Source organism: Scyliorhinus torazame, chromosome 8, assembly GCF_047496885.1.
Source record: "Scyliorhinus torazame isolate Kashiwa2021f chromosome 8, sScyTor2.1, whole genome shotgun sequence".
NCBI lineage: Eukaryota > Metazoa > Chordata > Chondrichthyes > Carcharhiniformes > Scyliorhinidae > Scyliorhinus > Scyliorhinus torazame.
The window spans coordinates 41758138-41784453 of NC_092714.1; the positions used below are offsets into that span (position 1 = coordinate 41758138).

General features: G+C 45.2%; 1 protein-coding gene across 1 annotated transcript; it reads right to left on the reverse strand.

Moving 5' to 3' along the window:
* Positions 1-8136: 8136 nt before the first annotated feature.
* Positions 8137-24875, reverse strand: LOC140427788 (uncharacterized). The gene is made up of 6 exons (XM_072513449.1): positions 24725-24875; positions 22962-23039; positions 21668-22006; positions 21491-21574; positions 13758-13853; positions 8137-9924 (listed from the first exon to the last, which is right to left on the reverse strand). The coding sequence occupies exons 2-6, from the start codon at positions 23014-23016 to the stop codon at positions 9797-9799; spliced, it is 702 nt and encodes a 233-aa protein (XP_072369550.1). The 5' UTR covers positions 23017-23039; positions 24725-24875; the 3' UTR covers positions 8137-9796.
* Positions 24876-26316: the final 1441 nt, after the last annotated feature.

A 26316-nucleotide genomic window follows, 5' to 3' on the forward strand; every position in this document is an offset into this window, starting at 1 on the left:
GCGCTACAATTTATTAAGCAAGCTTAAAAAGACTATGGAGCTCCGGATCGCCCCGGAGTGTCTGCGAATCAGTCCCCATGCAGCAAACTCGGCGTCTGTGTTTAAACACTGGCGAGCATGCTTCGAAGGTTACCTTCGAACGGCCCCCAGCCAGACCACGGAAGATCAGAAAATGCAGGTCCTGCATTCCAGGGTGAGCGCGGAGATTGACACGCTCATCGAAGACGCGGAGGATTTCCCGACGGCGCTCGCCATGCTGAAAGGAATCTACATTCGGCCCATAAGCCAGGTCTACGCACGCCACCAACTCGCGATGAGACGGCAAATCCCCGGAGAATCGCTCACGAGTTCTACAGCGCACTGTTGATTTTGGGAAGGAACTGCAACTGCCCGTCGGTGAGCGCGATCGAGCACACGGAGCTACTAATCAGGGATGCTTTTGTGGCAGGTATGACTTCTTCTCAAATTCGCCAAAGACTGTTAGAAAGAGACACGTTAGGACTCACAGAGGCACGGGCCCTTGCGGCCTCCCTCGATGTGGCCTCACAAAATGCCCGCGCCTATGGCCCCAACCGCGCGGCAGCCCCTTGGGCTCCATGGACCCCCGTTGTGACCGACTCCCCGGCACCCCCCACCCCCCCGCAAGCCTGCGTGGCTAGAGCACCAGACCATCCCGGTGGGGCCCGCTGCTATTTTTGCGGGCAGGCGAAACACCCCCGGCAGCGCTGCCCGGCCCGCTCAGCTATTTGCAAGAGCTGCGGCAAAAAGGGGCATTACGCAGCGGTGTGCCAGTCCCGGGGGGTCGCCGCAATCTCCGGGGGAGAACGGGGACAGTAGACTCAACCCCCCCAGCGATCCATGTGCGGCCCGCGGCGCCGCCATTTTGGGTCCCGGACACCACGCAGGGAGGATGGGCGCCGCCATCTTGTGACCCCCCGGCCACATGCGAACCATGGGGGCCGCCATTTTGTCCACCCCCAACCGCGTGCGATCCATGGACGCCGCCATCTTAGCTGATAGCCAAGGACACCAGCATAGACGGCTCCACGGGGTCGGAAGAAAGCGCCACGATGCAACAACCAAGACTGGCTTCGGTGACCCTGGACCAATCGCGGCCCCGGACGATCCAAACGGCAACAACAACGGTGCTGGTCAACGGGTACGAGACGCCATGCCTAATCGACTCTGGGAGCACGGGAAGTTTTATCCACCCGGATACGGTAAGACGCTGTTTTCTTTCCATTCGTCCGAGCACCCAAAAGATTTTCCTGACAGCGGGATCCCATTCCATAGGGATCAAAGGGTTCTGCCTCGCGAACCTAACGGTTCAAGGGAGGGAGTTGAAGAATTATAGGCTTTATGTCCTTCCCCAACTCTGCGCTCCCACTCTCTTAGGGTTAGATTTCCAATGTAACCTCCAGAGCCTAACGTTCCAATTCGGCGGCCCAATACCCCCACTCACTATCTGCGGCCTCGCAGCCCTCAAGGTTGAACCGCCTTCCTTGTTTGCGAAACTCACCCCGGATTGCAAACCCGTCGCCACTAGGAGCAGACGATACAGCGCCCAGGATCGGATGTTTATCCGGTCTGAAGTCCAGCGGCTGCTGAAGGAAGGCATAATCCAGGCCAGCAATAGTCCCTGGAGAGCCCAGGTGGTGAAGACCGGGGAGAAGCAGAGGATGGTCGTAGACTATAATAGGTACACGCAGCTCGATGCGTACCCTCTCCCCCACATATCCAACATGGTCAATCGGATTGCACAGTACAAGTTCTTTTACATCATGGACCTCAAGTCCGCATACCACCAGCTCCCCATCCGCCCAAGTGACTGCAAGTACACGGCCTTCGAGGCAGACGGGCGGCTCTACCATTTTGTAAGGGTCCCATTTGGCGTCACAAACGGAGTCTCGATCTTCCAACGGGAGATGGACCGAATGGTTGACCAGCACGGTTTGCGGGCCACGTTCCCATACCTCGACAATGTAACCATCTGTGGCCATGACCAGCAGGACCACGACGCCAACCTCCGCAAATTCCTCCAGACTGCTAACGCCCTGAACCTCACCCATAACGAGGAAAAATGCGTTTTTAGCACCAACCGTCTGGCCATCCTGGGATATGTAGTGCGCAATGGAGTGATAGGCCCCGACCCCGAACGCATGCACCCTCTCTCCCACTGCTCCAAAGCCCTGAAATGCTACCTGGGCTTCTTTTCGTATTACGCCCAGTGGGTTCCCCAGTACGCAGACAAGGCCCGCCCATTAATCCAGTCCACTACCTTCCCCCTGTCGACAGAGGCCCGCCAGGCCTTCAGCCGCATCAAAGCGGATATCGCAAAGGCCACGATGCACGCAATCGACGAGTCCCTCCCCTTCCAAGTCGAGAGTGACGCATCCGATGTAGCTCTGGCGGCCATTCTCAACCAAGCGGGCAGACCCGTGGCCTTTTTCTCCCGGACCCTCCACGCCTCAGAAATCCGCCACTCCTCAGTGGAAAAGGAAGCCCAAGCCATAGTGGAAGCTGTGTGACATTGGAGGCATTACCTGGCCGGCAGGAGATTCACTCTCCTCACTGACTAACGGTCGGTAGCCTTCATGTTCGATAATGCACAGCGGGGCAAAATCAAGAATGACAAGATCTTGAGGTGGAGGATTGAGCTCTCCACCTATGACTATGAGATCTTGTATCGCCCCGGAAAGCTGAACAAGCCGTACGATGCCCTATCCCGCGGCACATGTGCCAACGCACAAGTAGACCGCCTCCAAGCCCTCCACGAGGACCTCTGCCACCTGGTGGTCACTCGATTCTACCATTTTGTGAAGCCCCGCAACCTCCCCTACTCTGCTGAGGAGGTCCGTACAGTCACCAGGAACTGCCAAATCTGCACAGAGTGCAAACCGCACTTTTTCAGGCCAGATAGAGCGCACCTGATAAAGGCTTCCTGTCCCTTTGAACGCCTCAGTTTGGATTTCAAAGGCTTCCTCCCCTCCACCGACCGCAACGCATACTTCCTAAACGTGGTGGAAGAGTACTCCCATTTCCCCTTCGCCATCCCCTGCCCCGACATGACAGCGGCCACAGTCATTACAGCCCTCGGCACCATCTTTACACTGTTCGGTTTCCCTGCATACATCCATAGCGACAGGGGGTCCTCCTTCATGAGCGACGAGCAGTTCCTGCTCAGCAAGGGCATTGCCTCGAGCAGGACGACCAGCTACAACCCCCGGGGGAACGGTCAGGTAGAGAGGGAGAACGGTACGGTCTGGAAGACCGTCCTACTGGCCCTACGGTCCAGAAATCCCCCAGTTTCCCGGTGGCAGGAAGTCCTCCCGGATGCCCTCCACTCCATCCGGTCGCTACTGTGTACCACCACTAACCAAACGCCTCACGAACGCCTCCTTGTCTTCCCTAGGAAGTCCTCCTCCGGAACGTCGCTGCCGACCTGGCTGGCAGCCCCAGGACCCATCTTGCTCCGAAAGCATGTGCGGGCGCACAAATCGGACCCGTTGGTCGAGAGGATTCACCTTCTCCACGCAAACCCTCAGTACGCCTACGTGGCGTACCCCAATGGCCGACAGGACACGGTCTCCCTGCGGGACCTGGCGCCCGCTGGAAACACACACACACTCCCAACACTAATCACCCCCTCCCTGCCACCGGCGCACCCCATGACCGCTCCCTTCCCGGGTGGATCGGTCCTCCTCCCGTGCCCGCCCAGGACTAAAGAAACAGGGACGAACAGCGCAACGCTCCAAGAGACGACAGTGCCCGAGCCAGCACCTGCACCACCACCGGGGCTGAGGCAATCGACAAGGACGACCAGGGCACCCGCTCGACTCGTGGAATCTGCGTGAAAGAAAACCTGTAAATAATTCTGACAAAACCTGTACATAGTTAACTGTTGGGCTAAATGCACAGCCACTGTACGAAATTAGTTCCAGGACCAGCCTTGTAAACCCCTACCACTATGCGAACCACCACCCCGCCGGGTTCATTTTTAACAAGGGGTGAATGTGGTGGTATGTATTAGGGGTAGTACGGTACCTGTGAAGCAGAGAGGCTATTGGTTGACAGGTCCCGGGTCCTGGTTGGATCTGCCCCCTGCTGGCTCCGCCCAGAAGGCGGAGTATAAGAGCTCGAGTTCTCCCAGCAGGCGCATTCTGTAACTGAGCTGCTGGGGAACAAGTCTTGCTTAATAAAGCCTCGATTGACTTCATCACTTCTCGACTTGAGTGAGTAATTGTTGCGCTGCAATACTATTATTTCTACAACCCTATAAAAGTGCCAATCAACTGGACCTTTATGGTATGAATAAAAGAGGCTTTGGGCGTGATTTAACGGAAATGAAACAGAATCCCGTGTTGGGCGCGTTTGCCGGGTGTTTCTCGGCACTGGCAGGGCCAAGTACGACACCGCTATTAGACAGCACTCTGTTTCATTGCTGGGCTTCGGCGAGGAACGCCACGCAGAGGCCGCAATTAGGCTCTTTTCCTGCACAGCGAGCGCAGGAAGAGATCAGCGTGCCAGTTTTAAATGGCGCCCCAATCTCTCGACCCCCCCCCTCAAGGCGGCCTCCGGATCCCTCAATGCCCCAACTCATCGAGCCCCGCATCCCACCTCATACAGGCAGTGCACCTCGACCTGATCCCCAGCATGGGCAAGATACCACCTGGGCAGCTTGACACTGCCAGCCTGGCACCCTGGCAGTGCCCCTGCCAGACTGGCAGTGCTACCTGGGCACTTTGGAATTGCTCAGTGGCACTCAGGTGGTATTGCCAGGGTGACCAGGTGGCACTGCCAGGGTGTCAGGCTGGCAGTGCCCACATGGGCATCTGGGGTGCCAGGTACCATCCTTCCCAGAACCTGACCACGCAGCGGGCCCCGATCACCTGGGAGACCCCCCAAGTGCCTTGCGCCTGGTCCATGTTTGTGGAAACCGGTGCTAAATGGCACCATGGGGAGATCTCTGAGGCAAGGCCGTTTGGTCCCGCTCCTTGGGTAACTCACTTGAATATGCAAACCTGGATCTCGTCCTCAGTAGATCTCGTGAGGCATGATGGCACCAGTAAATCTTGTGAGAGGCCTCCTGTGAGATTTCCCGGCCCTTGTCACGGCGATGAAGCTGATAGATCTCGCCCTATAAATACTTGACACCTCATTATATTGTGCAAATAAAGTCAGAAAGAATGGTTCAGGTGATGGGGGAGGCCAGAACTAGGGGTCATAGTTTGAGGATAAGGGGTAAACCCTTTTAGGAGGTGAGGAGAAATTTCTTCACCCAGAGAGTGGTGAATCTATGTAATTCACTACTACAGAAAGTAGTTGAGGCCAAAACGTTGTGTAATTTCAAGAAGGAAGTAGGTATAGCTCTTGGGGCTAAAGGGATCATGGGATATGGGGGGGAAGACAGGATCATAGTATTGAACTTGATGATCAGCCATGATCATAATGAATGGCGGAGCCGGCTCGAAGGGCCGAGTGGCCTCCTCCTGCTTCTATTTTCTATGTATGTTTCTAAGTGCAGAGCTGCCGTCCAATTGATTGGCTCACTAAGGCGAAACGTCTTCCCCAGATTGGGTCGCAAGTCTTGCCCTAAGTCAATTTCTACACTGCCGAGTGTAAATGGCTGCAGGACAGCTTGCCTTTTCATGGGCGGGCTCCAGATTGACCTTTTGTCAGGAGAGTGGGGAAAGCAGCGATTTGCAAAATCCTGTCGATAATCCTTTTATTGGAATCTGGCCTTTGAACCAAGCCTTATTCTACATTTCTTTATTAAGTCACGGGATGTGGGCTTGGCTAGCTAGGACAACATCCATTGCCGATCTATAATTGCCTTTGAGAAGGTGATTGTGAGCTACCTTCCTCAACTAGTGCCATCCATGTGATGTACGTACACCCACCGTGCTGCTAGGGAGGCAGTTCCTGGATTTGACCCAGCGATAGTGAAGGAATGGCGATATATTTCCAAGTCAGCGTTGTGTGTGGTTTGGAGGAGAATTCTAGGTGGTGGTGCCCCCATGTGTTTGCTGCCGTTGTCCTTCTAGATGGTAGCAGTCTGGGTTTGGGAGGTGCTGCCTAAGGAGCCTTTGTGATTTCATGCATTGCATCGTGTAGCTAGTACACACTTCTGCCACTGTGCACCGTTGTTGGAGCTTATGAAGGTTTGTGGATGGGGAGTAAAATCAAGTGAGCTGCTTTGTCCTAGATAGTGTCAAGCTTCTTGAGTGTTGTTGGAGCTGCACTTATCCAGCTAAGTAGAGAATATTACATCGCACTTTTGACTTGTGCCTTGTAGATGGTGGACAATCTTTGGGGAGTCAGGAGTTGAGTTACTTGCTGCAGGATTCCTAAAATCTGACCCTGTTCTTGTAGCCACAGTATTTATATCGCTAGTTCAGTTCAGCTTTTGGTCAATGGTAACCACCAGGATGTTGACAGTGGTGGTGATGGGGGTGGGTGGAGGGGTGGGGGGGGCGTCAGTGATGGTTATGCCATTGAATGCCACAGGGTGATGGTTAGATTCTGTCTCATTGGAGATGGTCATTACTGGAACTTGGGTGGTGCAAATGTTACTTGACACTTTATCAGCCCAAGCCTAGACATGCTTCAGTGGCTGAGGAATCATGAATGGTGCTGAACATTGTGCAATTAACAGCAAACATCCCCACTTCTGGCCTTATGATGGAAGGGAGGTCACTGATGAAACAGCTGAAGATGGTTGGGCCTAGGACACTACCTGAGGAACATGCTTGGTTGAGAGCCCAGACTTGCATTAACGTATTTTGTGAGTGAGTTTGTTGACAGAGGTGCAGAGAAGAATGACAACTGTATGATATCACATAAGCTATCTTTTCAGTGATCAATGGTTTGGTCAATGGTTCAATGTTTATTTGCAAAAGGTAATATGAGGTTTCAAGTGCTTGTAGCTTCTGTTATTGATTCTTTAAATCTCTGGTTGTTCGACACTTTTATAGAGTTGCAGCAACAGATGATTTTTAAATAAACATATGAATGGATGTTTTTAATCAGTTCCACATTTGGCCATTGTTGCTATAGAGTTCACTGGTTCTGTATGGTGTGTATACTGGGTAACAAAAACAGAAAATACTGGACAATCTCAGCAGGTGTGACAGCATCTGTGGAGAGAGAAGGGAGCTAATGTTTTGAGTCTGGATGACACTTTGTCAAATGTATACTGGGTAAATGGGCACAGGAGTGCCACGAGCTAGGATGGAGGATATTAGAGGCCATTGGGGGTGGGTGGGAGGGAGGGGGCATGAGTTGGTTTGAGTGAGCATTGAGATGGCATGGGGAGTGGGAGGCCATGGTGACAGGATATGAGGGATGAGGATGAGAGAGCCTAAAATACAAACAAACAACTGGGCGAAGTCTCAAAGAACCGAGACGGGCCTGTTAACCAGCCCACCTTGAGACTTCCCCACCCCTGAGACTGCCTCCAATCTGCTTCCCGGGATGCCGGGCCTGACATCCATCCTGCATCCATCCCCCAGAGTGAAACTTATTTCTGATGGGGCACTTCTGATCGAGGTAGATGTGCCAAATCAGGAAATTCCCCATCTCGAGCTACCAGCCAGTGTGGCGAAAATTAGGCCCAAAGTATCTGATACAGAAACAGCACCACTAACAACTTACAACTAGTAAAAAGGTGAAAATAGCTGCTTTTGTTTTGCATGTCTTATCTACAACTTGCCAATGATCCCGTAATACTTAACCGTTTAAAAAAAAATTACAGCGAGTTCAATGTATTCAATTTACACATGGACATTTTTTATTTTGCTTGCTCCTCTACACCAACAGTTATATTTAATTACTTTAGTAAGATTACATTATACATCGGTATCATGTCCCAAGATAAGTTAATTCCTTAAAAATAATAAAAGTATGGGTCGAACAATAAGGTTAAGGGTTCAGTGTATTAAATACCAGCTTAGTGTGCATCAAAACCAAAACAATTCAATTTATGTATGAATAGCGCAGTTGAATTCAATTGAATCATATCACAAAACCCCAAAATAAACAAAATACAATCAGACATCGAAGAAATAGTCTGTGTCCCACAGAACATTTCTGACATGTTCATTTTGTGTACTGAAAGTAAAAAGTACAAAGAGAGCGTTTTCTTTGTGTCAGAAGTGTTCAGGTTTTATTGAATACAAATGTACTAACAATTGAATGAGAAGTGAAAGATTAGTAATCCAAAAGAATACATTAAAAACAAAGGGTGGCATTCTCAATTTCACAAAGACAAATGTTTTACAGTCTTGGAAAACTCACAAAATTGATGAATAAACCTTGCCTTTGAAGTTGGGGAATTGATGTTTTAACACGCAGGTACTTTACATGCTAGTGTAAAGTTCCTTTGTCAACACTTTAATCGCGTCATTAAACTGTCTAAAACAAAGAGTTATGATGTGTCCAATTAAATAGCTGACAAAAACAATTCACATCAATGTGTTGAGCATTTCTATGTTAATATCCATAGAGCCCAATTATAAGGCGCTTCAATCTTATGGAATAATTTCATACCCTAACTTGGAAAGTCTGATTATAAAGAGGAACACATTCTGGCAGCAGGTCTGAGATCAGAATCACCTTGAAGCCCGATGACAAGACTTCTTCAACCAGTTTACCATGAGTATGCACAAACCAAAACAGTTCATATATCAGTAAACTTGCTCAGTATAGTAAATCTGGCTGGTTTAAGAAACATTCCTTTTAATTTTATGATGAAAGTGTGCAAACACTCGATTATCTTCCTTTTGTAGGCATTAGAAATTAACAAAGCTTTGAGAATCCAGCAATTAATGCTGATCTGAATTTTGAATGGACTGTTTCATCCCACTGGTCTACCAGAGATCTCCACAAAAGCATCTCCCACCATTATTTTGTAAGATCGACTGGCGCTAAAAAAGTTCATGGACAGATCACCAGCTCAAATTTCTCATCTTCTCCATTCTCTCCACACATGGTTTGAAATTCCTGCTGCTGGATCCACCAGTGATGAAAGAAAGATGAGCAAAAAATATTCTCTCAGTGCTAACCATAGGCCCCTGTGGCAGCACGCACTTGCTCCACAATTGTGTCCCTGCTAATCTCAGCAATGTAGAGTGAGTAGCTTTAAAATCAATGTTTGGCCTGCCTGTTTAAATGGACTTGCCCGGTCAAGAGAGTATGTGAACACAAAGGCATTGGGTAGTGTTAGTTTCAACAGGGGGAATATCTTAAACTAAACCTTCTGGAGAGAAACTTGCATGATTAGCTCAGCCGCTCGTTTTACTGCATCACCTGACTTTGCTTAACATTGACTCCTTAATGGTGTGCAAAAACAGACTGTCGATCTGATCGCTCCAGTTTCCTACTGGTCAGGTTGGGTTGAAATTAATTCCCATGAGTGGCCTGCTCACCAACCAAGGGCCCATTAAACATAGGCCCATTTAAACAGACAATCTGTACTAAGATCAGTGCTGTGGCTATTGCCAACGAAAAGTTGCTGAAGGTAAGAATATGATAACGTAACTGGGCATCTTTGTGGCTGAGAAGGTCTATGTTTGAGAAGCATTTTTCATAATTGTTTTTAGAACTGTGATGGATCCACCAGCAGGGTTCTGAAAAGGGGATCTTTGAGCTGGTATTTTAGATGTTTCTGTATGGCATCCGTCCTTGTGAATAATTTAGAAAGTGTATAACAGGAGTGCAGATGATTGAGGTTCCACTGTACATTTTTAAATAAAATATAGACAAGTTTATCAAACCACGTTGCACAGCAAAGCTCCAATCACGTTTGGTCCAAAGGAGTTGATTGACATGACTTCCCATAGTTAGGAAATGTACCTACATAAGTTGAATAAACGACCATTGGAATGTTGCTATTTAAATTCTCGTTGCTTTTCACAATTGGAATTGCTGTAATAAAAATAAGAAAAGTAATGATTTCATTCTGTTCACAATCTCTATAACCAGATAACAAACTGAAAATAAATTCTTCTTCCATTGGCTGTTGTAGAACAAATCATTTAGCAATTTAGGAAACTTTAGGAATAGGAAAATTCATTTAAATCAAGTCCAATTCGTTTTGATTGATCTTAACCAAGCCTTTTTCACCATGTAATTATTGTGTCTTGTACTCAGACTTATTTTTTTCAATGGCATTTCATGGTAACTGTCATGGTAACTTGTTGCACATCTCTATTCTGGATGAATTTCCTATATGGACTGATTTTGACCACGAGTAGCGACTGGAAGAAGTTGGTAGTGGTTCAATTGGCCGTGTACAATCCACCCAACTACCTTTTCCATTTGGCCCCTGCCATGACACTGAAACATCTCTGTCACAAATGACAACCTCTGTGACTGTGATCAAGGTCATTTCCCCACCCCCCTCCCCCCCCAATTTGTCTTGATCTGTCTGTAGCCTTTGACATGGTTGACCACATCATCTTCCATCAACACCTCTCCACTGTAAGCCAACGAGGTGGAACTGCTCTAATCTGCTTCCATTTTTATCTATCTCTTCATAACCAGGGAAGTTCTTGCAATGGCTTCTCTCCCTGCTCCTGTATGTTACCCCTGGCATCCACCCCAAGGATCTATCCTTGACTCCCACCTTTTTCTCATCCAAATGCAGCCCTCCAGTCACATGATCTGAAAGCACAGCAAGAGTTTCCACATGTGCGTTGATGACACCCCTACACCCCTCACCCCTCTCAATTCCTCCAATATAATACCGGGAAGAATGAAATTCTTCTTGGTTCCTGCTCAAAATTCCACTTCCCTCACTAACAACTCCAGCCCTCTCTCTGGCAACTGTCCAAGATTCAACCAGTCTGTTTGCAACCTTGGTGTCATATTGACCCTGAAATGAGCTTCCAACCTCATATTCAAGCCACTGCTAAGACTGCCTCTTTCCACCTCTGGCACAATGCCCGACTTCTTCCCCGTCTCTGCTCATCCACAGCTGAAATGCTCATTCATGCCTTTATCATCTCTAGACTTCACTATTCCAATCCACTCCTGGTTGGTCTCTCACATTCTAGCTTCTGTAAGCATCAAATCATCTAAATCTTTGCTGCCTGTGTCGTAACTCCTGCCAACTCCCATTTACCTATCACCACCATGCACACATTAGCTCCTGAACAAGCCTTATCACAATTCTAAATTCCTCATCATAGTTTTCAAATTCCTCAATAGCCTGACACCGCCCCACTCTCCTCTGGCCCTTAACCCGCCGAGATATCTGTGTTCCTCTGATTCTTGCCTCCTGTGCAAGCCTGATTTCTATTGCTCCATCGTGGTGGCTGTGCCTTCAGCTGCGAAGGTCCCAAGCTCTGGAATTCCTTCCTAACACCTCTCCACCTCGTTACCTGGCTTTCTCCTTTAGTAGGCCCTTAAAAACTATGGGCGGAATCCTGCTAAATCCTCCGTCCTCGTTAGCAGTGGTAGTGAGGCGGATTCACAATGGAGAATCTCAGCCTACCTCTTTGACCAAGCTTTTGTTCACCCAACCTACTACCTCCTGACATGGTTCGATGTCATATTTGGTTTACAAAGATCTTAATCATTTTACAATGATTAAAGACTCTACATAAACATAAGTTATTGTTGGTGAAAGCAATATGCTGACATGCATAATCAGCAGCCACCATCAAAACGTTAAGACTAGCCCTCATCTCAATTGAATGGGCAGTACTTTTGTTAGATAATTGGACTGCTAGTGTTCAGTACCAACTTGGCCAAATGTATGACAGTGAACCTTCAAATATATTTAGAGAAAATCCTCCAAAATGTTCATATCCAATTGTGACAATCTCCTTTGCATTCACAAAAGTCATGGCTTGAATCATTATACTGTTGAAATTTCTGTTGAATACCTGTTGCTGTATTTCCTGATCTATTGATCTTGTGTTAACTGCTTACACAAAACATCTCTTCCAAAAATTGGAAAAAGATCATTATATTTATTTTTGCCTTATGTTCCCTTTTGAGTTTTGCTGTGCATTTTTAAAATTGTGTTTTATTGTGTCTTCTTTCCCTGATGCACTCGTTCTTGCCAGAATGTAATACCCTCTAATATGTAAATGGGCCAGACAGAAAGGCAATAGGCTATTTGACTACAAAGGGATTCACAACCAAGTTTGACTCTGTTCTTACCTGATTCCCCCAGGTGAGCATTTTCCATTTGGGGACCATTGAACAGTTAACAGAAACAAGAAAGCTGATTGATTTCAACCCTGCTCCCTATTTGATTTGTGCAGCTCAATAACTCAGCCAATAGTATATTTACTCAGTGAAACATCATTGTGTCACAATGCTTTCCCCAAAACATTCTTTGCCCCCTTTAGGAATCCATAATTTGAATTCAAGTCTGTTGTCTAATTTGACATGTAATGATTGAAAAAAGCGGTTCATGACATTCAGGAAGAGCTATCTGAATGTATGTCACCTTGAGCAAGGTTAAATGAGCCACGTTACGAACTGTGACATACATTCATATGCAGGGACCCATTCTCAAACAAATTCATCTATTCAAGCCTTAGGCATTCTATTCAATTAGCTTGGGGAGCCTAAAGTTCCTTGTTGCTTTCTCCATGGCAATACCTCGGCCTATCAGAATTGACTTGCCAACCAATCAGCATTCTTTTGCTGCAACATAAATTGTTATGATTGTTTGATACTTGGCATTCTTGTGTTTGTCCTGATTAGTGCAAGATGAAAAGTTTCAGCAACATGTCTCTCTGAAATGAAATGAATGAAAATCGCTTATTGTCACAAGTAGGCTTCAATGAAGTTACTGTGAAAAGCCCCTAGTCGCCTCATTCCGGCACCTGTTCGGGGAGGCTGGTACGGGAATTGAACCGTGCTGCTGGCCTGCTTGGTTTGCTTTAAAAGCCAGCGATTTAGCCCAGTGTGCTAAATTCTGTATGAACAAATGATTTACTTAAAAAAATTCTGCCACTGTCAATGTGACTAAATGTATTTAATTAAAAGTGAAGTGACATAACAGAGTATCTTTCTATTATAATACCTTCAGAGAGATCAGGGGCGTCATTCTCCGACCCCCCAGCGGGTCGGAGAATGGCCGTTGGCCGCCGTGAATCCCGCCCCCGCTGGTTGCCGAAGTCTCCGGTACCGGATATTCGGCGGGGGCGGGAATCGGGCCGCGCCGGTTGGCGGGCCCCCCCCGCTCAATTCTCCGGCCCGGATGGGCCGAAGTCCCGCCGAGAAATTGCCTGTCCCGCTGGCGTAAATTAAAGTAGGTATTTACCGGCGGGACAAGACGGCGTGGGCGGGCTCCGGGATCCTGGGGGGGGGGCGAGGGGCGATCTGACCCCGGGGGGTGCCCCCATGGTGGCCTGGCCAGCGATCGGGGCCCACCGATCCGCGTGCGGGCCTGTGCCGGGGGGGCACTCTTTCCCTTCCGCCTCCGCAACGGCCTCCACCATGGCGGAGGCGGAAGAGACTCTCCCCACTGCGCATGCGCGGGAAACTGTCAGCGGCCGCTGACACTCCCGCGCATTCGCCGCCCGGGGATGTCATTTCCGCGCCAGCTGGCGGAGCAACAAATGCTGTTTCCGCCAGCTGGCGGGGCGGAAATCCCTCCGGCGCCGGCCTAGCCCCTCAATGTCGGGGCTCGGCCCCCAAAGATGCGGAGCAATGCCCGTCTGATTGGCGCCGTTTTGGGCGCCAGTCGGTGGACAACGCGCCGTTGGGGGAGAATTTCGCCACAGATTCTCACTTACCAGCTTCTGTACTTTCTTGCTTCCTTCTCCTTATGAAATATATAACCACCACACAGATTACACACATTCCAACCACAGCGATACCAATCAAAATGCCTATGTGAGGGGAAAAAAAATGCAAACTCTATGTAAATAAAACTGTTAGTGAATGGAGTGCCCCAGTCATTTCAGGACGCAGTGCATTACTAAGATTGAAACTCCAACAATGCTTTTCCAGCAATCTGTACTAATTTTATATCAGTTTCAAGTCTCAGCAAGTCCCTCTAAACAACATCCAAGGAACAAAGTAGGACAGTTAATAATAGCATACCAGCAGCAAAATGGAAATAGTGAACAAAGACGTTTAATAGTCATGCTCACTTTTCAAAGTTTTTCTGTATATAAACAGAATGCATGACTATTAGCATTTTTATATATCGTAACCCATGAGATGTTTTAAAAAACACATTTAAATGATCTCACTTTAGTAAAATCGACAAGTGCCCAAGATGATCATGAACTCCAAACCTAAGCAAAATAGTGCTGAAGCCGGTTCTAGTGATTTGAAAGCCACATTCGCCATATTCTGATACGAATATTAATACTGTGATTACAATATTAGAAATCTTCTGTCGCATCCTCTGGGGAATTGGGAATTTAACATTTTAATTTTATCCTCTGCTGTGTTTTCTGCGCTAAGAGGTTTAGATGGTGTATAATGTTTTCATTTGAAACAACAATGGTTCGGGGCTAGTTCAAGACTGATGTCAGGAAAGAATCAACTCTCCAAACATTCATCCTTGCAATGGTTTTCCTGGGTAGGGCAGTGGGGCCAAAATTCTGGATTCACTCAGGGCGGTAGGAAGTGGTGCTGGCTGAAGGATGGGTCTCAATGGAAGCAGGAGCTGGACTGATTGCATGGTCTTGCTCATCCATATTTTTGTGATTTATACTTAATGATGAACATGGTACAGGATTAATCTATGATAATATGTTTTGTGTGTGTTATCAGGACATACAGGGTACAAGTAATTGTTTTTATTTTCAGGATCATCTTGTGGAGAAAACAGTCTTGTGGAGTACAAGAACTCTGCTTCCTGCACTATTGGCCCCAAACTCTTCAGATGTTATATACTCTGGGGGGTGGGGATTTTGACTTTGTATGATAGTGCCAAAGGGGTAATAGCGAAGCTTGTACTTCATCTCTCCCAATGTTTATTTCCCAAATGTAAAGAACATTGGGAGATATGAAGACTGGGATGCGGATATGCTATCACTGCTGTTATACTATCACACAATGTCAGGCTTACCCCTCGCTGTCATTATTCCCCATATAAGTGCAACCTCAGCACTTGTGTGCCAATTGCAGGGCCGATTTATTCCGAACGGATCTTCAAATAAACTTTTGTAACACTGACCCAATAAGTATGGATGAGGACATTTAATCCCCTGCTGTGTTTTTGTTAAACTGTTAGGTAATCCTGAAGTTTGCCTTTATGAATTTTTGGCTTTGTTGAATTTTCATAGGTCAGAAACACAACAGAAGGAATTACTAACTGGACCCATTCAAATGCATATCATTTTCTTATGGCTAATTTCTTTGCCCAATTATTAGTAATCTGATTTTTAGGCAGGGCCATAGAATCATAGAATTTACAATGCAGAAGAAGGCCATTTGGCCCATCGAGTCTGCACTGGCCCTTGGAAAGAGTACCCTACTTAAGCCCATGCCTCCACCCCATCCCCGTAACCCAGGAACCCCACCTAACGTTTGGACACGGAGGGGCAATTTAGCATAGCCAATTCACCTAACCTGCACATCTTTGGACTGTGGAAGGAAACCAGAGGCACCCGGAAGAAACCAGCGCAGACATGGGGAGAAAGTGCAAACTCCAAACAGACAGTCACCTAAGGCCAGAATTGAACCTGGGACCCTGGAGCTGTGAGGCAGCAGTGTTAAGCACTGTGCCACCGTGCTGCCCCACTTACTTAGAACTATCAGGATTCTGCTGCATATTTTATTGTGTTTTCAGTTATTGCTTTCAAACAGTCCTCCTGCCCCAAATTAATAATTTATTAATTTAATTTAAATATCTTTGGCTCTCAGGACAGCAGGGAGAAAGGCATGTTTATATGGAAGAATCGTGGAAATTTGTCCAGTTTTTTGAGGAAGTTTTTAATGATGTATTAAAAAAAATGCAGAGTTTTTAATCCATTTTGTGTGGATAGACACAAGCTTACATTAAAGCAACAGTAGACTTAAATGGTGACAAATTAAAGAGACTGCTGTCATTAATTCAAGCAGTGTTGTAAGTGCAGTATTGAAGATCTGCTCTGTTCACTACTTTTAGGAACATCACAATCTTTTTCTGGTTCAATTTTGTTGGAAATCCTGAATAGACAACATTTCCACAAACGCAGTTATGATTCCTCTACAAATTGCAAATTGCAATTGCACAAGTTCTACCTGATCCTTTCAAAATGTGCACAGAATGATTGCCCGTTGACATGCCTTCCTCAGCAGTGAAATTAATTCTCCCTTTGGTGGATTCCCTGTTGAGTGTATTTTGTGCAGCAAAATCTTTAAAAATGCTAATAATTCATTAATAGCCCAGGAAATCCCAAGTGACTGTAAACATGTTACTCTGAAATATGAAATGTTTGATGATCATTGATGGCTACACAATACAGCCAAGCATTGAGTTCTTAACATGGATATAATCTAACAGAGAATTTAATATAATTGGAATTCTAGCTTAATCTTATCTTTAAAATTTTGTATAATTCCTCTATAATATTTCAACTGATTGTCTTTGTAGAAAGTCAACGACAACTGAAGACAATTTTCCATGATGTCCTCGGAGAGAACCACTAAGAAGAGAAGACTGGAATGGAGCTGAAATCCAACCACAGATTGGAAGAAACCTACACATGAATTTGTTGTTATAAATTATCAGGGCCAAAGGATTAATTCCTAAGATACACCTTCCTTGATATCTTCTACTGCCTTTTAAGAGAGCTTCTGGCAGGATTAAGTAGCTTGTTATAATGAGAAATGTGTACATTTTGAAATGTATTTGCAACATTATATGTAAAATTACTTTATTAATGTTTTTGTATTTCTAAAGATATATAGGCATCTATAGACCCCCATTTATAATGTAAGGGAAGTCAAGGAAAATTAAAAATGTATTGCCAGTATTAGCTTAGTATTGTACCTGTCTGAATAGCAATGCATAGGGATACATTATTCCAGCTATTTGGAACACTCTGAAACAAGAAACTCCTTCTGATCCAATTGACATGAAAGTTTATATTAACAGCCTGTTGTCTTACTATCCTGTTTGATTTTAAAGAAATATTCAGAAGCTAACTCATCTAAGTCATCTGACATTTTATTCAGTGAAATCTGACCGTATCTTTTGCTTATCCAATTTGAAATTGAACTTTCTTTTAAACCCTTTTTCACAGTTCATTCTCTTTCCACGAATGTTGCTCCTGTCTCCACTTTTCTCTGGGTTTGAAAAGCCTTTTGCAATTCGGTGATTTGCATCACCAGTCAATTATATTCATCAATCAGTTCCACTTATCAGTGAAAGAAAAAAATAGCAATTGGCAAGCAATAAACGAAAAACAAATGGCAAAATAAATCTACTGACCACAGGACATGAAATCATAATTAAAACCTTTCAGCACATTTGGGGCTTAGAAAGAGATGACAGTACTGCAGTATAAAGTAATTTATATGGCTACGTTAGATATTAATGGAAACAGTGACAGAAATAAGGCTGTGCATAAATACATACATGTGCGCATTTCAACATACATGGGTGTGTGTAGATAAATAGCAATTTTCCACCCATTAAAAAAGAAAAGATAGAAACATAGAAAAAGAAGAAGCAGGAGGAGGCCATTCGGCCCTTCGAGCCTGCTTCACAATTAAAATTAACTTTCAGGTTGAAAATGAATGAACGTCGGGTGGGAGAATCGCCCGGGTGCCGCGCGAGTCCCGCCACGTCGCCTAGATGCCCGCACACGATTCTCCCACCCCCCACAAACCGGCGCGGCGCAAATCACTGTTGGCCGTTGGGAGAATCGCTGCTTGCCGTTGGTAATGGACGAGCAGCGATTCTCCGGCCCGGATGGGCCGAGCGGCCTGCCCAACACGACAGGTTCCCACCGGCGCCATCCACACCTGGTCGCTGGCGGTGGGAACAGCGCGGGAACGCTGAGGGGGGGGGGCCTGTGGGGAGGCGAAGGGGGTTCCTGCACTGGGGGGGTGCTCAAAAGAGGTCTGGCCCGCGATCGGTGCCCACCAATCGGCGGGCCGGTCTCTCTGAAGAAGGACCTCCTTTCCTCCGCTGTCCCGCAAGATCCATCCGACAACTTCTTGCGGTGCGGCCGCAGGGAAGACGCAACTGCGCATGCACGGGTAACGTCATTTGCGCGGCGCCAAGGCCCGGCGCGCGTAAATGACGCGGCACCGCTCCTAGTACCCTGGGGGCGGGAGAATAGGGGGCTGGGAGCGGCCTCCGACGCCGGAGTGAAATACTCCGTTTTCACTCTGGCGTCGGGACCATGGGCGTCATTCTCCGCCGGCGGGAGTCTCCGTTCTGCCGGCGCTCGGGGGTTTCCCGACGGCATGGGGGTGCCCCACAATGGGAAACCCCATTGACCGGCCGGTGTTACGGAGACTCCCGCCGGCCGGTCGGCGCAGAAATGTGGCGGGGTGGGTAGGAGAATTTCGCCCCTAGTCTCCCGATGGGAGAATTGCGGCCATTATATTTAACACCCAACACCCCATAATTTATTGAATGTTTTTAAATTTAACAGGTCAATGGAGTTGTGATACAGAACAGCCGTGTTCTAACAGAGTGGTGGAGCAGGCTCGATGGGCTGAATGGCCTATTCCTATGTTCCTACTCCTAATCCTATTTTACCAAGTCCGGTTGCTTGTAGTTTATCCTTTTTTGGTGGGGTGGGGGGGGAGGGATGCGGGTGGGGAAAGGGTGCAAGGTAAGTTTGTTTAAGCTCCAATTAAACAAATGAGCAATACAGTAATCGCTATGGGGAAGTCAGAGCTTCAACAGTTAAAATCAACAAAGATGACATTTCCAAAATGTCATCGATCCAACCTTAAAGTAGTGTCACTTTAAAATGTATGCCCTTTGCCTCTAAATTTTCAAGTGACTCTCAACTAGAATAGAAATAGATAATGATTCGACTTTGGTTTTGCATTTTGGCACCATGGTCTGGTAAGACTGACTATTAATTCGATATTTTGCACATGTTTTTTGGGATAACATTCAAATCTTAATCTATCTTTGTCTTTGAAATGTGTCCTTGCTGCAAATTGTGCAACATTACTGGTGTGAGATCATTTCCTCACAGCAGCACATCAGTGCGCACTTGCCTCAGGCGCTGATCAATCCGGTGCATCTGTACAGAATGCTCTGTTTTAGTTTGTAATTGTTTGAGGGGGACTTGTACCTTTAGGTTGCTGATATACTTGTCACATCCTGGTTATTGATGCGAAGCCAGAAATGCAGCATGAAAGAGGCAAGTGTGCATTGATGTGCTATTGTGAGGAAATGGTCTCACGCTAGTAATGGTACTCGATGGTTTCTAGCAGGTAAGCAGCTGATGTGAAGCCTTTCCTCAAAAAAGTGTATTTTTAAAAGTTCAAACCAAACCTTGACAACCTAGCGCAATACAATTGGAAATTTCAAGGAATCACAGCGCATGGAAGGAGGTCATTCTGCTTATCATTGCGCCTGTGTTGGCGCTTTGAAAGAACAATCCAATTAGCTCCGCACCCCTGCTATTTTCCCCATGTTTCTGCAATTCTTTCCTTTTCAATCATATAGCCAGTTCCCTTTTGAAAACGACTATTGAACCAGCTTCCGATATCATTCCAGATCCTAATAGCTCTGTGTGAAGAAAGAAAACTGGAACTTCATGTGACGCTGCTGAAGGTGCTGTCTTTTGGATGAGATGTTAGACTGGGGCCCTGTCTGCATGCCCTCCCAGGTGGATGCAAAAAAAACCCTTGCGCTATTGTGAAGAAGAGCAAGAGAATTATCCCTAATGGCCTGGCCAGTATTTACCCTCAATCCACAGCATAGAAACAGATGACCTAATTATGATCACTTTAATCTTTGTTTGATCTTACTGTGCATAAACTGTTACATACTTTCCCTGCATCGTGAGAGCGACTACACTTAAAAATAACTTCATTGGCTGTAAAACGCTTTGTGAAAGGTAGTATATAAATTTAGGTTTTTTTCTTTTACTTCGTATGAATTCAGGCTATAAAATAGGGTGTTTGCTATTAAACCTGAGCCCAAATGTCATTTAAATATTATTTGACAATAGCTTGGTTTGATGAAAGTATGAATCCTATTCGTAGCTGTCATTTTTTGACATTTATTGCATTACAGTATTATTTCCTTGACGCTATTAGAGTTCTCTACACGCGTCACACTCCTTTGAAGTCTTGAATGTTTCCTGATATCATTAATATGCTTTAAATGGATTTTGTCTTGTTACATAATTGCTGGGAATAATCAGATGGCCAAAACAGTAAAGATGTTGAGATTAGAGGTTTATAGCGCACATTAAAAATAGGCTCTGGCACTGCATGTAGCTTTCATTCATCATTGACATCATACGCTGATATCACTAGGGAAACGTGGTGTGGGCCTCAGGAGACTTCTACTTATATTTCTTCCCTGGGCGCTACATGGAAATGCACTCAATAAACTTTTAAATGAATTGAAATGAAAATGAAAATCGCTTATTGTCACAAGTAGACTTCAAATGAAGGCTTCCTTGTTCATGGCTTCAAATTCACCATTCTGCAAAAGAGCGATTTTGTTGTAGGCTTCACACTGCATCAGTTTATTATCCTAGATTTTCTTTTGGATATTTATTTTGTTGTTCGGGTAACAGATTCATCTGGGCTGCAGTGAGAATCAATGTTCCCACACGCTGCTCCATTTCTAGTGGGTGTGCAGTTTACGTAGCTGGTAACAACAATGAAGCAATACTCTCCAGTCTTTAGATATGAATCAATTGACATACATGTGAACATAGAAATAGGAGTATAACAGGTAAGGTCAAGGTAAAGTCGCCATAGTCCCAGATGACCATAGGCTGCTTTTCCCTTTGAGGGGGAGAGCTGACTGGTGGTGATTTAACCTGAGGATCACCGCACCTCAGGCGAGGGGCAAGGGCCTTCATGAATATACTATTCATCCCTTTAATCCTATTTCACCATCCAATTAGATGACTGCTGACCTGGATTTCCGCTCCTGATTTTGATTAACATCTGATCAATCTAACCGATAAAAAAAATCTGATGATTGCAGCCTTAAAATTTTTTATTTGGCCAGTGTCCACTGCCTTTTGATGGGAGAATTCCATATTTGCACTTCCCATTTTTTTTGAAGAATTGCTTCCTAATCTCACTCCTGGGTAACCTATGGTTCGAACTTTAATGATGTTGTTGCTTCCCTCAGCCAGCAGAAATAGCCTCTCTGTATTTACACTATTGGATTGTTTTCTTTCCCATCTTAAGCATCACAATTACATCACCCTTTGACTTTTTAAACTGGTATATAGGCCAAGTTTATACAACCAGTCCTCACAACATAAACCTTTAAGCCCTCATACCATTCTGAAGAGCTTGGCTCAGAGCCATTCGGGGCAAGGCCCTGAATAGCCAGATTGAATAATCAATGTTGCAAACTTACCAATGATGTTCCAGCTTTTGTTGCCAATATTTGGTTCAATAGCTATCCCATTATAACTCCCACGGGATTCACGTTTTTCTGCTTCTAAAACGGGACACAGAATTACGTTATGAGGAATTATAGCCAGGAGAAACAGAGCTTCCAATCTGATTTCCTTCCAACATCTGGAAAACTTACCAAAGACCAACAGCCTTTTCTTTATTAATATCTCTTTCCCTGATGGTTCTGCCAGTGTCACTGCATAATATCCTGTATCGTTTAGTTCAACGTTTGACAATAAAAATGAGCCATTATCATAAAGCTGCACACGATCCTTGTAACCGTCAAATATATTGAATTCATTGTCGATATAGGCAGATATCGCAATACTCTTTTGATTCGCCTCACAATTGTACTTCCATTCTATCGACCGATTCATAGCAAATGTTGAGTTTGTAGAAAATAATACATTTTCTCCAACGGTGGCATTGATGTATTCGATTATTTCAGTTTGCTGTGACAGAGTCAATATCTGATCTGCAAAAAGAAACAAAAATACAATGGTACTGACTGTGTTTTAATTCAGAAATTGTCTATGTTGCGTTGAATAATTATGGTTAAAAGATTTTTTTAATAATAAAAATCTTTATTGTCACAAGTAGGCTTACATTAACACTGCAATGAAGTTACTGTGAAAAGCCCCTCATCGCAACATTCCGGCGCCTGTTCGGGTACACGGAGGGAGAATTCAGAATGTCCAATTCACCTAACAAGCACGTCTTTCGGGACTTGTGGGAGGAAACCGGAGCACCCAGAGGCAACCCTTGCAGACACAGGGAGAACATGCAGACTCCACACAGACAGTGACCCAAGCCGGGAATCGAACCTGGGACAAGCAACAGTGCTAAAGTCAGAATGGATCAATACGAGTGGTAGATTAAGTAACACAATCCAAGCATGCATCATTTTGTCTCCATCAGCACGCAGAACAATGGATCTCGCATTCATATCGTGAAGTGGCCTGAAGCTTGATAAAAAGACACACTGTGACTGAACCGTATGGTAGCACAACTCCAGCTACTCAGAGTAGAATCTAAAAAGGCCATGTGTCGCTACATTTTTATGCCTGCTCATTGAGAGAGCTATCTAATTCATCCCACTACCCTGTTCTTTCCCCACAGTCCTGCAAATATTTCATTTTCAAGTATATATCCAATTTCCTTTTAAAAATTACTATTGAACCTGCTTCCTTCATTCTTTCAGGCAGTGAATTCTGGATCATAATGACTCGCTGCATAAAATCATTTCTTCTCATCTCCCCTCTGGTTCCTTTGCCAATTATCGCGAATCGATGTCCTCTGCCCTTCTCCCAGAGGAAACCATTTCTTCTCAATTACTCTATCAAAACCGTCCACAATTTCAAACAGCTCTATCAAATCTTCTCGGCTCTAAGGAGCGAAATTTACTTGTGAGAAACAAAATGATCACTTACTTGTGAATAACAAGAGGCAGATCTTGAGCATTACCACTTTAACTGCACAAGTCATACTGACGTCTTCTCAATGGTGTTCTGAAACAGAAAAGCTGGTGAGTTCAGCAAAGCTGACTCGTGTATGTGTGGTTAGACCTTAAGCTTTAAGTCAATGAAAGCTATCTCACCCACACATATTGAAATGAGTTTCTTGCCATTTGCACTCCTCTACAAGCGGAAGTGATCACCCAGAACCTTATAAGCATGTGTTCGGAAAGGAAATAAATAATCTTTCCTTTGTAAAGTTTGATCTGGGCCAGAACCTGTAGTATCACACACTTTTCTTTTTGACAACTTGCACTGGTGAATGTCTGAAATTTAAAAGCTCAAAGGTTTATGTTTTATTTTTAACTGACTATGATCTTTATTGTGACAGGAATGTACATTTGCTGGAATATATGTTCACATTCAAACTTGGTTAGAACAGAGCTACTGCTGTAAGCGTGGAGAAAATGACTGCTCGACATGTTTGGAATGCTGCAGGGAAATACAATTCCAGCGCAATCTCTTTTTAGTAGCAGTACACACTTCAGAGCTTGCCTACTGCACAGGAGAATGCTTGATTCATGGATGAATTTCAACTTGTCCCGACATTGAACAAGAATTCCTGAAATTTAAAGAGGCCTCTACCTCTGTCCAAAAATATCTCTATGAAGTTGTACAAGCCAGGGTGGAAGCAAGGCTGAAATGCTTAAATTGCCTTTTCATACATCTTAGATAGACGAGCACCTGTTTTATCTTGGTTATTCTATCTGTATTTAATTGCGTCCGCAATTGTATTTCAAGCTGTTTCATATTAATGTACGATAATGTGCTTATCCTTTTGATTAAAACCCACGAAAAGGATATATATGGCCCAAAATCGAATTAGCATTTTTGTAAATGCATTCATTTTATTAGAGGAATGTAAATAATTGTGAAAGTATAAAATTAATGAATGGGCGGGATTTTCCAGTTGCGTCGGCCCCGACAGTGGAAATTCCTGTCTGAGGTCAACAGACCTTTAAGTGGTCCGTCAAAGTTTCTGGACCCGCCCACGACGATTCCCGTGGCGGGCGTGACCGGGAGGCCTGTGACCCTGATTTTTAATTTGATAGGTCGAGTTTTGGTAAGGGTGCCTAAATCACCGTGACCGATCATCCGCAAGGTTTGACTTTAGATGGCCCCTATTTCTATGACAAACTCCCTCAGCAGGTGGCCATTTGAAGAAACCAATTTCCAGGTTTAATTATTAATTTCATATTTTTAAAGCTGAGCCACCTACCTTTATCTAAACTTATCTCCCCATTCTTACCATGTTGAAAATATGGGCTGTCAACCTCTTCGCCGTCATTCCAAGGAGACACAATTGCGGGTGGATGTGCAAACCTTCTGCCTAGTGCACAGATTGTGGTGCACACAGTAGTAGCAGATTGTCATTATTCATCTGAGTCTCCAAGTACTATACTGATGTACAATAATGTCAACCGGTTATGTATAAATCCTCATGCAAATTCCTTTCACTTTTATTTCTAATGTATCTTTACCGAGACCATTCATGTGGGGTTTTATCAGTGGTTTGCTTCTGTGGTTTATTGTACTCTGATGGCTTAACCGTAACTATTATCACACATTACCATACACTCACCAGCCCCCCATATTGGAGAGACTGACTGATTATCTGCCCATCCATTCTCTAGCATTTATCCAGTATGTTCCCTGCCTACGTGCATCGAGCTTCTTACCAAATCTCTCATTTGCATCCTCCTCTTTATGTTTCCAGGCTGCCGTTTCTGCTTGTTTCTTTATCATTTGACTTGACCTTAGAAGCAGACTCCAACTGAAAGTAGCTGAAAACTTTGCAGTTTAAAATGCCAGCGATTCAGGCATTCCTGCTGATGATAGGAAACGCATCATGCAACATGTCCTGGTCTGTAGTTTCTGAATTATATATGTTTGCTCATGTCAGTGGCATTCACTAGCGAGAGGGGGTGGGTGGAATCAAGAATGTGGCAGTGATTGGTTACGGGGAGAAAGTTCAATCTTCCATCCTGCTGATAGGAGAATCTGGGCAAGTGAAGCAACAACAATTCACACATATATTAGCATTAAAAAATCCAAGGCTTTATAGAGGTGAAAGGAAGGAAATGAACCCCAAACCAAAAGAAAAGATATTAAGGGTCCCGGCCCTGGGTCACTGTCCGTGTGGAGTTTGCACATTCTCCTCATGTTTGCGTGGGTTTCGCCCCCACAACCCAAAGATGTGCAGGCTAGGTGGATTGGCCGTGCTAAATTGCTGCTTAATTGAAAAAAATCACATCCATAATTGGGTACTCTAAGTTTATTTAAAAAAAAGATATTAGGGGTGGGGTTTTAAAGAGATCTTAGAAAGAAAAGAGGGAGGAGGTGAGGCATTTTGGGAGGGAATATATAGAATGTAAGATGATGTTCGCTGGAGGCATGGTTACCAATAGTAGGGCAAAGGGATGATGGACTACATAAAGACGTCCCAGTCAGAAGAATGGAGAACTTGGGAAGAGGTAACATAGGAATGAGGATGGGTCGCAGGCTCAAATCCCATCATGACAGATGGTGTAATTTGAATCCAGTAAAAATCTGGAATTAAAAAATTCTTAATGATGACCATGAAATCATTGGTGATTATTGCAAATACCCAGCTGGTTCACTAATGCCCTTTAGGGAAGGGCTTATGCCATCCTTACCTGATCTGGCCTACCTGTGACTCCAGACCCACAGCAATGTGGTTGACTCTTAATTGCTACTCAGTTCAAGGGCAATTAGGGATGGGCAACAAATGCTGGCCTTGCCAGTGGAGTCGGCACCCCATGAAAGAATTTTTAAAAATTAAACAAATAAGATAATTTGAAATTTGACACACTGAGTACCAGGAACCAATTATGTCGACGGGTTAGGGGTGGTAGGTAAGTCTCCCATTTAAGATGGAGATGAGGAGAATGTTTTTTCCCAGTGGGTTGTGAGTTTGTGGAACTCTCTTCCCCTAGAGAGCAATGGAGCCAGTCATTGAATATTTTTATCATTGAGTTAGGTTGACTCCTTTGTTAATCAAGAATCTAAGGGTATAGGGGTAGACAGGGAAGTGGGGTTGAGGGCGCAATCAGATCAGCCATGATCTTATTGAATAAGCTCAAGGGGCCGAATGGTCTACTCCTGCTCCTAATTCCTATGACGCATGAATGAGAGTTTGAGTGGTAGATGAGCTGAAGTAAGTATAACTGTGGGTAATATTATGCCGACAGAATTAATTGTGAATGTTACCATTCCTGATAGCAATGAGACGAGAGCGTACAATGCCGGT

Coding starts and splice junctions, on each gene's coding strand:
- LOC140427788 (XM_072513449.1), bottom strand. CDS start 23,016: ATGACTTGTGCAGTTAAAGTGGTAATGCTCAAGATCTGCCTCTTGTTA. Junction 13,854..21,490: donor CAAAAGCTGGAACATCATTG/GTAAGTTTGCAA, acceptor CCCCTCACATAG/GCATTTTGATTGGTATCGCT. Junction 9,925..13,757: donor GCAAGAAAGTACAGAAGCTG/GTAAGTGAGAAT, acceptor TTTTTATTACAG/CAATTCCAATTGTGAAAAGC.